This window comes from Martes martes (assembly GCF_963455335.1).
Source record: "Martes martes genome assembly, chromosome: 16".
NCBI classification, from domain to species: domain Eukaryota; kingdom Metazoa; phylum Chordata; class Mammalia; order Carnivora; family Mustelidae; genus Martes; species Martes martes.
Genome location: NC_137904.1, coordinates 44,706,907 through 44,718,244, shown reverse-complemented (window position 1 = coordinate 44,718,244; position 11,338 = coordinate 44,706,907). Strand labels below are relative to the sequence as shown.

Here is an 11,338-nt window from a genome sequence, read left to right as displayed (position 1 = left end):
TGTTTTATAAAATTAATCTCTTTCCATCTCTGAGCCTCAGTTTCCATTGGTATAGCAGTAGAGATAGTAAGACTGACTTTGCAAGTGTGTTTCTCTTCCAGCTCCCTACCCACTTTTTTCTCCTTCCTACCTTAGTCCTCCTCCCCCCTTTTCTTATGTTCCCCTTCCCTCAAAATCTCTCCTTTGCTTTCTTAATTAGCACAATTCACCACAGGCGAAGCATTCATTCATTTACCCTTTCCCTCTGAGACATCTGGAAGCCAGCACTGTGCTTGAACAATAGAGATTTCAAGAGAAATAGGAGGTCTGTCCTTGCCCTCAAGAATGTACAAGTCTCCCTGGGAAGATAGGGCTCAAACACCAGACAATTTGAGGACATCAGTGAAGGGAGGGTCAGCAGATCAACCATCGGTCACTGCCATGGATGTTCAGAGCCTGGAGGGCAAAGTGGGGCTAGAGAAGGGGTAGGCTCCAGAAATATTCCAAGCCTCAGTTTACTCATCTACTAAATGGGGCTATTGGCGATGCTAGTCTCATGAGATTGTTGTGAGCTGTGAATGAGACAATGCCTGGAGACAGCTCAGCATGGGGCCTGGCAGTCCTAAACACTTAGTGACGGACGGCTGGTACCATTAGCCTTGTCATTAACTGATCTGTGTCGGGGAGACAAACCCGTTCCAGGCAGCACAGGTGTTCCCTGCCTAGGAACCCATGTGACCCCCAGGGGTGTATAAACAGCATGAGGTTTCCCAGGCCTTGGCTGCTGTGGCTCTTCTGGGTCCTGTGGATCCAGGGTAGCCCTCACTGAGCCCAGAGCACGGGAGGCTGTGACTTAGTAGGGCTTGGGTGGAGCCCTGTACTCAAATGGATGGGAAACATGAACGCCAAAGGTGGCTCATCGGGGCTTTCAGCTCAGCTGCGTCCTTTGCACTGGGGCATGGATTTCCAGGGAGGAGAAGGTAAGGCAGCCAATGGGCCCTGGGATTTTGTTGGATGGGTGCCGGTCTCACCAGGCTCCTGAGTGTGGGAAGGGCATGGTGACTCATGAGAGTTCTAGATCTGAGGCCCCCAAACACAGGCACCTGGCCTGTGGGATGGTGGTCCAGGTGCTCGGAGTCCATCCACACTCCCCAGTGACAGCTTCTTAGCCTTGTTAGCTTGACTACAGCATGACTCCACCCATGTGGGGACCAGTAATCATAGTGGTTGCCGTTCCTGAGCACTCACTACGAGCAGGTGCCGTTCTAGATGTTTCCTCGGCTCTGAGGTGGGGGGGACAAGCCTGGGCTCACAGGGCAACATGAGGGGGAAGTGCGACCATGCATGGCAGAGCTCAGCTTGCCGCTGTTCTCCCGACAAGAAGGTAAAACCTATCCCTAGATGAGCAAACAGGACCCCAAACCGCAGGGCCGCCTGGAAGGCAAGTTGCACGGGGCTCCTCCTGATGAGACCCCATCCGTTGCACTCCACCTGCCCTCTGGCTCAGCTCTTGGCCCCTCTCCCAGGCCTCGCTCCCTTGGCACATTGGGTTTTCTGGAAAAAGAACCCACCCTTGTCAAGCTTTCTGGACATCAGCCCAGACAACTCCTGTAGCAGAGCTGAAACTCTGAAGTTCAGACTGTCTTCTGAGGAGGTCTGTGATCATGCCCCGGCATTCCGCCTCAGCCCCCAGGCAGCCGCAAGAAAGGCCGCCCCACTTCTCAGCCAGGGCCTGGGGAGACATAGCTTCCTACGCAGGGTATGTGTCCCCACGGGCTGGTGCTCAGTTAGCTGACCTCTAGTTGTTTTGGCTGATGTCGGGGCTATACAACCAGCCAGATTTCCTTGTGAGGTAGGGAGTGAGTGGGGGGGGGGGTGTCTGTCCCCTAGGGCTCTGCTCTGTCTGGGGTGACCAACTTTCCCATTTTTTGTGGGACTGAGAGGCTCCCAGGGTTAGGGGGCTTTCGGTACTAAAGCCAGAACAGTCCTGGGGAAATGGGGATAGCTGGTCACCATGGCCCTATTTCCAGGGTCATTCTAGAGCCTTCTGTGTCTCCTTGGGCATGAGGTCTCTGCTTCCCGCAACAACAAGTCTTGCTCTTCCACCACCCAGGGGCCAACCCAGGAGCCTCCTCTACACCTCCCCCCGCCCCCCGCCCCCCACCCCGGGCCCATAAAAGGAGATGAAGCTAGAGAAAGTCAAGACTGTGGCTGTGGGTTCCCACACCTCCTGAGGCTGAGGCTGAGGCTGAGGTCTGGGCTTGGATGACATGCCCCTTTGAAGAACTGAGGATACTTGGTCTTTTCGGCAACACGGGGCGGAGGAGACGTCTCGACGTGGCCGTCAGTTCAACGGGACTCCCACTTTACGAGGCCGGGAAATGTTCATGGGAAACTAACTAACAGGGTAATGAGGGGTTCTTATAGAAAGTGGTATTAACTTTAATGAGGAGAAAACCCTTTGTAAAGGCCAACGCCCACTGGAGCAGAGGTATAAACCTGGGGTGAAGAGCTGCTTCTCTGCACTGGGGGGCATCCGGCCTCGAAGACCTTTCACTCGCGTCTGGGCTGCTGAGGCCATGGCTTCCAAGTGCCTCAAGGCCAGCTTCTCTTCAGGGTCTCTCAGGGGCCTGGGGGGAGCTGGCGGTGGCTCTGCTCGTGTGTCCGCGATGTACTCCAGCAGCTCTTGCAAGCTCCCCAGTCTCTCCCGCGGGGCCCGGAGTTTCTCGGCGTGCTCCGTCGGGCTGGGTAGGAGCAGCAGCAGGGCGGCTGGCTGCTTGTCTGCTCTCTGCCTCCCGGCCGGAGGCTTTACCACCAGCTACAACCTGGGCGGGGGCTGGTTTGGGGACGGCATCCTCACCGGCAGCGAGAAGGAGACCATGCAGTCCCTGAATGACCGCCTGGCCAGCTACCTGGAGAAGGTACGCCAGCTGGAACGGGAGAACGCCAGCCTGGAGGGCCGCATCCGGGAGTGGTGTGAGCAGCAGGTGCCCTACCTGAGCCCTGACTACCAGTCCTACTTCCGGACCATTGAGGAGCTCCAGAAGAAGGTAAGGGGTTCAGAGTGTCTCTGGCTGCTCGGGAGTCTGAAGCCACGAGCCGTGGACTGGAAGCTAGGACACCCGTGCTGTTGGCCCTGCTCCCATGGGACACTTCAGAGGTCACGGATCGTGTGCACACCTGTGGCCTCATTTGCTCCTTCCAGTCACCTGATGAGGAAGATATCATTAGCCCATTTTACAGATGGGAACACCGGAGCTCAGGCTGATTAAGTGACTTATTCTAGGTGGTCCAGCTGGCAACTGTTGGAGCCAGGTTCTGTGACCTCACTGACTGTAGAACCTTTGCTAGCATGGTCTATCTCTATGAGTTTTAATCCCCCACCCTACCTTTTTTTTTTTTTTTTTAAAGGCGAGGGGATTGGACTTCATTTCTTTGGTGCAGATCAGGTTTTCTATAAAGAACTCAGGGAAGGAAAAGCCCATCAGAAGTTTCCTTTTTGCCCAGCCCACATCCTCTGAGGGTCCCTGCTGGCTCCTGGGAGGGACCATTTGTGACCAAGGAATCAGAGAGTATGCTGCTGTTCAGGACCTGTCCTGAGGCCCCAGTGGCCTGGGAGATAGGAAGGCAAAAGTTAGCCCCCCTGTCAGTCTTTGGTGTAGCATTTCCTCATCTCTCCTTGTCTACACTGGATTATGGGTCCCAGAGGCTCTGCACTGGGAGGGGCTGTAGAGACTTCCCTGTCTGATCCCTACTGTGTCCCCATAAGCTTTCATGGAGCCTCAGAAGCCAGGAATCCAGGGATGGTTGTTTCCTTCCCTCTGGAGGTGGCTCTTGCCAGGTTTGGGGAGCTCTGGCTAGCAGACTGTCCTTCTTTTCACATGTCACTTCTTTATTTCCCCAGACCCTGTGCACCAAGGCAGAGAACGCCAGGCTGGTGGTGCAGATTGACAATGCCAAGCTGGCTGCAGATGACTTCAGAACCAAGTGAGTGTCCTGCTTGCTCCTTGGTTGGGGGCTGGTAGGCCTGGATATTGGTGATGCCAGGATGCAGGGTTTTTGCTGTCCTAAGTCACTGAGGTATTAAGGTGGAACACACAGAACAAGGACAGCCTGGGGTGGGATCTGACTTGGACATAAAAAGGAAATGGAGCTTCAGGCATCCTGTTATGTACGCGACAGGTATGAGACGGAGCTGTCCATGAGGCAGCTGGTGGAGTCGGACATGAACGGGCTGCGCCGGATCCTAGATGATCTGACCCTGTGCAAGTCTGACCTGGAGGCCCAGGTAGAGTCCCTGAAGGAGGAGCTGCTGTGCCTCAAGAAGAACCACGAGGAGGTAAGCACAGGGAAGGAGGGGAGCAGGTGAGCATGGGAAGGAGGTGAATATGGGGAAGGAGGTGGAGATGGGGAGGGTGAACATAAGGGGGAAGGTGAGCATGGGGAAACAGGTGAGCATGGGGGAACAGGTGAGCATGAGGGAACAGGTGAGCAGGGGGGAACAGGTGAGCACGGGGGAACAGGTGAGCATGGGGGAACAGGTGAGCAGGGGGGAACAGGTGAGCATGAGGGAACAGGTGAGCAGGGGGGAATAGGTGAGCAGGGGGGAATAGGTGAGCACGGGGGAACAGGTGAGCACGGGGGAACAGGTGAGCATGGGGAGCAGGTAGGAATAGGGGAGGAGGGTGAGTGAAGCAGCCGGCTGGGACAGTTGGTGCTGATCCTGATCTGTGCCACAGGAGGTGAACTCGCTGCGCTGCCAGCTTGGTGACCGGCTCAATGTTGAGGTGGACGCTGCCCCACCTGTTGACCTTAACCGTGTTCTGGATGAGATGAGGTGCCAGTATGAGACCCTGGTGGAGAATAACCGCCGGGATGCCGAAGAATGGTTCAATACTCAGGTAGGTACCTGGAAAGAGTCAGTGCAACAGAGACATGGGGTATCAAACGGAACTGACCTTGGGGCTCCGAATCAGGAAACCAGGTTTGAGCCTCAGCTCTCTTTGGACCTTGCTGTGCACCTTGGGCAGGTTGCTGTCCTCTAAGCAATAACGTCCTCAAGGACGAAATGAATGGGTTGAACTGGGTGTTCTGGAAGGTCCTTCTTGGCTCATGATTCTGTGCCGTCTCTGTGGACCTCTGAAGCTGAGTCCTGATGTTCCTGACCAGGTCCTGTGTGTGTGTGTTTCAGACAGAGGAGCTGAACCAGCAGGTGGTGTCCAGCTCGGAGCAGCTGCAGTCCTGCCAGGCGGAGATCATCGAGCTGAGACGCTCCGTCAACGCCCTGGAGATCGAGCTGCAGGCCCAGCAGAGCATGGTGAGCCCAAGGCTTGAGCAGGGCTGCTGGGGGACCAAACCCAGGAGCACATGGGCCCACTGGGCCTCCATGCTCTGACCACACAGGCAGACTCCGGGGATCCAAGTTCTCGTGCATTAGGGATTTTCTGCGTAGGGTGGAATGAGGTCCCAGCCCCCATTCACAAATGTCCTGGGGGGAAAAGATGGGAGACCTATAGCAACAGTAGCTCCTGTACTTGTGTAAGTAGGTTCATTCCGAGTAATTATCACTTCCTCAGAGATCTCATTGCTAGGGGAGATGCTCTCTATATTAGGGAGGCTCCAGGGGCTAACTGGCAGTCTCAGATGAGATGTCCGATTATGGTTCATCCGGGTTCAAAGTGATTCTCTGAGTCTCTGTTCTTGGATTCTGAGGACTCGCTGAGACGCACACAGATTAAATGCATCTTCTCTGACCTCTCACCTTCTCCTTTTGCCCTCACAGAGAGATGCTCTGGACTCCACCCTGGCAGAGACAGAGGCCCGCTACAGCTCCCAGCTGGCCCAGATGCAGTGCCTGATCAGCAACGTGGAGGCCCAGCTGGCCGAGATCAGGAGTGACCTGGAGCGCCAGAACCAGGAGTACCAGGTGCTGCTGGATGTGCGGGCCCGGCTGGAGTGCGAGATCAACACGTACCGGGGCCTCCTGGAGAGCGAGGAGGGCAAGTGAGTGTCACTGTGTACTCCCTCGTCTTCCCGATGCAGTCTACAAAGTTCTGGGGAGAAGCCATGGTGCCTGGGGAGAGCCCAGCATTTGGAGTTTGAGTTCTGGTCTTACTATAAATTTATCACGCGACCCCGGCCAGTCCTTTGTGGGCCTCTCTTTTCCCATTGGTAAAACAAGGAGGGGGGGCAGGACTGGGTGATTTTTAAGGTGCTCTGAGTTATTGAAAAGGAAAATCACAGTAACGTGAACTTTCTCTTTCTCTTAGGCTGCCCTGTAACCCATGTGCCCCTGACCACACGCCTGCCAAGTCGTGCCTCCCCTGCCTTCCCGCTGTCTCCTGTGGACCCGGGGCGGTCCGCACCACCTGCAGCCCCCGCACCATCTGTGTGCCCTGCCCAGGGGGCCGGTTCTGAGAGGAACTGGCCTAGAAAGCCGAGGCCCTTGTCTCCAGGGGCTGAACTTGGCCTTTGCTCAACCCTGACCCTAAAGCCCGATCCCCTCTCTCTGTGCAGAGCCTGGGGCACCAGGGTCTGGCTCCGGGAGGGCTCATTGCAAATATATCCCTCCAAGTCTCTCCAAGCCTGTCGCTAAGGCTGGCTGTCCCTGGAAGCCTCAATTCCTCATCATTTCAGTGGGTGCCAGCCAGGCTCTCTGTTTTGAGGTTGCCTCCTGGGTCAGGTTTCCTTCTGGGTATTGCTGTTGCGGGTTCTGGAATATACTAGAGGGCCTCTGTGGGTAGAATAATAAAGTGCATTGGCTTTGGCTCTTGATGCCTAACGGCACTGTTCCAGTGTCCCTGTTGTGTGTCTCTGCTCCGTGAAGAGGGGTGACTCCTGGCTGGGTGGATAGGGATGTTTGACCGCATATGACCCGGGGGGATGACAGATCCTGTGGCCCTGTTTGGGGTGACTAAGGGCCTCCAAGGGGGCTTTTTTGTTCAGCGGCTCAGCTCTCCTGATGAAGACGCCTCTCCAAGATTCCCATGTGGTGATCCGTATTACCAGACCTCTCCTACTTCCCTCCTTGGTCTACATGGCCACCCTGGGATCCCAGAGGAAGGTGGATAAAGCCGGGGGGCAGTCTAAGGTGAAGCATGTTAAGCTGGTTTTCATTTCACGCCTGTGGTTCTCAAAAGAGCAGCAACATAGACAGCCCACACCAGGTATTTCCATTTCCCTCCTTCCACTGTGATACTATCATATAGCCCTCCAGCTTGGCAGGTCCCTCCAAAACCTACACCCCTTCTGGTGCACGAGTAAGCTGGCCATTGTGACCTCCAGCTACAATTCAGACTCATCATGCTCTGTGTGCCTTTGGCATCTGATGCTGCATACAGTGCCTTTGGGTACCAGAGCATTTCTGCATGGAAGCAGGAGATCCCAGCATTTTTGCCCAAAGGTTCTCATTTATGTCCAGACAGTCCTCCCCCAACAAACTGGAAAATGCCAAACTCCATGGATTCCAATGGGACATGGCAACGAAGGTAAAACTTCCTCAGGTAGAAAGAAAGGTGGGCTGTCTCCAGATAGCCCTGTGTTCCTCATGAGATGCCAAGAGCACTGCTACGGAATTTGAGTGATGTTAAGAGAGTCGTAACAGCACACGAAGTGGAGATTGGATTACGGAAAGACAGGTGACCCAGCGGACCTGAAACTCCCACTACTTACGGGGGTCTGATATCATTCACCCTGATTCAACTTTAGAGTTATTCCCTTCCTAGCCCCCATAAAAGAGAGCCTGGGGCTTTGGTTTCTCCCAGTCCCCTCGCTCCTGGCTTCCTCCACCGGCTCGACTTTGGTCTTTTTGGAACATCATGCCTGGTTTTGTTGAGGTTCAGCCCCCTCCAGAGGATGATGGTCTCATGATCATTCACTTCATTCAACAAACCTTCACTGGGTGCCTCCCTGGTGTTTCAGGTGCCTGGGTCTGGATTAAGCCTTGTCAGAGGGGGGCCTTGGGGTGGGAAAGGAAGAGCACCCACTCCCTGCCTCAGTGGTACGAGGAGGCCTGCTGAAGGGGTCATGGAGTTAGTGGGATGAAGACAGGCACAGGACGTGGAGTCAGACTGACCCAGGTTCAAATCCCATCCCCAGCACTTCCTGCCTGTGGGAGATTTAGCAGGGGGTGGCCCCTTGTTGAGTCTTAGTTTCCTGATCAGTAAAACAGGGGCCAGGACACTGAACGTACTGTGAGGTCCATACTGCTTTCCCAAGCATATGCTGGGCCTTTGAAACTGGCTCAATATTGTTGACCGTCTACCCTAACTTGAGGTCTGGGTTGCCCTGAGGCTGACATCTGCCTTCTCCCTGCCCAGAGTGTCATTTCTGAGCTTTCCTTCCAGGCAGCAATGCCAAGCAGCCAAAGGAGAGATGCCGTTCTGTGGCTTACTATCTTTTCTGACTCGGAGGAAAGTCGGGTGTAGGGGACCCGCTGTCAGCAAGCCGTGCAAGGGTTGAGTGAACTCTGTGTCCCATCAGCTGTACTTCCTCCTTATGACATCCTCTGTGGTCCAAACCCCTTCCAAAGCCATCCTGTGTCCCTCCAAGATGCAGCGACCCAGAGCCTGTAGAGCCTTGCCTCATTACTAGTTATGCCATCTGCTTGTGCTCTTTGAATATAATGCTGCTTCCGTCAAGTCACAGATTCTCAACCTTGGCCACACACTGGAATGACCTGGAGAGCAGATAGGTCACTGGTCTGACCTCCAGCAATCCTGACTAAGTTGGTCTGGGATATGGCCGAGTGTCGGGGTTTTAAAAAGCTTCCCAAGTGACTCTAGCGCACAGCCAGGGTTGGGGCCTTCTTTGTTAGGGCGAGGGCCTTTCTGCACGGCAGCTGGCGGGCTCAGGCCGAGAGCCCTCAGTCCCAGTGGATCCCTGACAGGTGCTTTGGACCATCCCTCAGCTCTGGCTTTTTTTTCTGCTTTAATCTCAAGCATCTGTGCTGAACTTTGAATTGCAGTTATCATATTTTCAGTTCCAGAGAGTTATTTTTTCTTCTCTGTTTCCCTTTTGTAACATCCAGCTCTTGTTTCATGACTGCCGTTCTTAACTCTGAGGTCATTAAAAAATACACACACGTGTCCGTGTTACTAGATTGTTCTAGATATCTGCGTTGTTTCTGTTTCCTCTTCACTGTTCCATTTGTTTGCTTGTTTTGTTGTGTCTCTGTCTGCGATGTTGGAAACGTCTCTCAAATGTCTGATGATCCTTCTGCTTATGTTTGTTGACACAACACTATAGGCGGGTTGGCAAACTGGTCTTTTGGATGACAGAACTACCTAAATTCAACTCTGATAGGTCTTTTGTCTGGGGTCAATCCTGTTTTTCAAAGAATGGTGAGAACGAGAGAGTCTGGGGCCAGGCCCCCATGTGCATCCTACCTACATTTATTTTTATGTTTATATATTTATATTTTAAGGTTTTATTTATTTATGAGAGAGAGCGCAAGATAGAACAAGTAAGAGCAGGGGGAGAGGGAGAAGCAGGCTCCCCGCTCGATCCCAGGACCCTGAGATCATGATCCGAGGTGAAGGCAGACACTTGACTAACTGTCACCCAGGCGCCCCCCACCTACCCTTGTTTAAAGGGACCCTGCACCCTGGACATTGTCAGTTCCCAGCTCTCACTTTCCTCCTTTGCTCCCACGTCCTTGCCCTTCTGAGTGACTTTCCCTTCTCTCCTTTTTTCAAATACACTTCTTTGCCCAGTAGTTGGCTTTGGCCTCAGAGGCGTTGGTGGATAGGATAGGCTCTGGACTCAGAACTGTGTGTGAGAACCAGCTGCGCCTGCTCCTGCCCTTGGGCTACCTGTCCCTGTCCCCATCCTTCACCCGATCGCGGCTTTGAACACCGTTGTTTTCCTTTTACACACACACTCGGGCGTGAGACCCAGTCCTTCCTCTGTCATGGGAACCGGTGCTCACGCCAAGAGTTTCAATTTAGTGCATTTTGCTGAAGTTCCCGTGGGTGCCTCGGGGTGGGACTGCACTTCACAGCACAGCCTCTCAGCTCCTTCCTGGTGTCCCTCCTCCTCACTCCTGCAATCCTTTCCCCTTCACCCCTTGCTTCCATGATTGTCCTGGAAACTTCCAGTTCCTCTCTGTTGTCTCCCTCTAATGTCTTGCCAGTCAATATCCAGGCATTTGGAGTCTCATCTTCTACCCTAAGAACTTTATGTATTTTTTCAAGTAAAGACAGTTCTGGGATACCTGGGTGGCTCAGTCGGTTAGGTGTCTGCCTTTGGCTCAGATCATAATCCCAGTCCTGGGATCGAGTCCTGCGTCGGGTTCCCTGCTCAGCGGGGAGTCTGCTTCTCCCTCTGCCTGCTGCTCCCCCAGCTTGTGCGCGCTCTCTCTCTGGCAAATAAATAGATAAAATCTAAAAAAAAAAAAAAAGATTGTTCTTTCTGCAAAAGGAATGCTGGTGGCAGGTACTTAGAGATGCTCCTACACCTTAGTGATTCTCAAGCCCACCTGGAGAACTCACTTAACACAGAGTGAGTTGGGAAAGGCACCTGTCTAACACAGATGGCTGGGCCCCACCCTCGGAGTTTCTGACTCAGCTGGCCTGGGGTGGGCGTGAGGAATTTGCATTTCTAACATGTTCCCAAGTGATGCTGCTCATCTGGAGACCACACTTGGAGAACCATTGCTACATCTTATTACAATAATAATTATTTTACGGTGTTTTGGGTGAGGATTAAGTGGGCAAATTAGTACCAGGCACCAAGCACAGTGCCTGGTGCTTGTATAGATTTAATAGATGCTGGTTATGCTTTTGCAGGCTGGTCCAATAAGTCTCATTCCAGCTAGTTGGTATCGTCATCATAACCTCTTTCTATCTGATGCCATTGTCCTCTCTGAACAGTTAATCCAGACAAAAAAATTGGAATTTATGGTTGGTGCAACAATTTTCAGGGAACTGGGCTACATGGCATTTCCCCTTCCCTGGCTTGCTGCCAGCACTTCTAGAAATAGATGAAAAAATAAGACAAGTACTTATACCCTAATATTATATTGAGAAGCTGAATGAATAAAAAGTGGCTTTTGGGGCACCTGGGTGGCTCAGTGGGTTAAAGCCTCTGCCTTCAGCTCAGGTCATGATCCCGGGGTCCTGGGATCCAGCCCCGCATCAGGCTCTCTGCTCAGCAGGGAGCCTGCTCCCCCCCCCCCCACCCCGCCTCCTTCTCTGCCTACTTGTGATCTCTGTCAAATAAAAAAAAATAATAAAAAAAAGTGGCTCTCTAACTCCACATACTGAGGAAGTGGTATGTGAGCCCACAGGTATCATAGACAGGACTGAAGACCACTGGTCTTGCCTAGTGCCTTTTTTTTTTTTTTTTTTTTTTTGAGAGG

The 11,338-nt window shown here is 53.3% G+C and overlaps 1 protein-coding gene across 3 annotated transcripts; it reads left to right on the top strand.

Moving 5' to 3' along the window:
* Positions 1–2,188: 2,188 nt before the first annotated feature.
* Positions 2,189–6,778, top strand: LOC308356916 (keratin, type I cuticular Ha5). Of its 3 annotated transcripts, XR_013968150.1 has the most exons (8): positions 2,505–3,029; positions 3,884–3,966; positions 4,162–4,318; positions 4,719–4,880; positions 5,171–5,296; positions 5,762–5,982; positions 6,249–6,489; positions 6,630–6,764. XR_013968150.1 is itself a non-coding variant. In XM_080826305.1 (7 exons), exons 1-7 carry the CDS (start codon positions 2,559–2,561, stop codon positions 6,394–6,396), a joined length of 1,368 nt encoding a protein of 455 aa, XP_080682431.1. In that variant the 5' UTR covers positions 2,189–2,558; the 3' UTR covers positions 6,397–6,778. The 3 variants fall into 3 exon arrangements, 2 of the variants coding, with proteins under 2 accessions (XP_080682431.1, XP_080682432.1); XM_080826305.1 differs by having other exon boundaries at positions 2,189–3,029; positions 6,249–6,778; XM_080826306.1 differs by having other exon boundaries at positions 2,508–2,900; positions 6,249–6,778.
* The last annotated feature ends 4,560 nt before the right edge of the window (positions 6,779–11,338 follow it).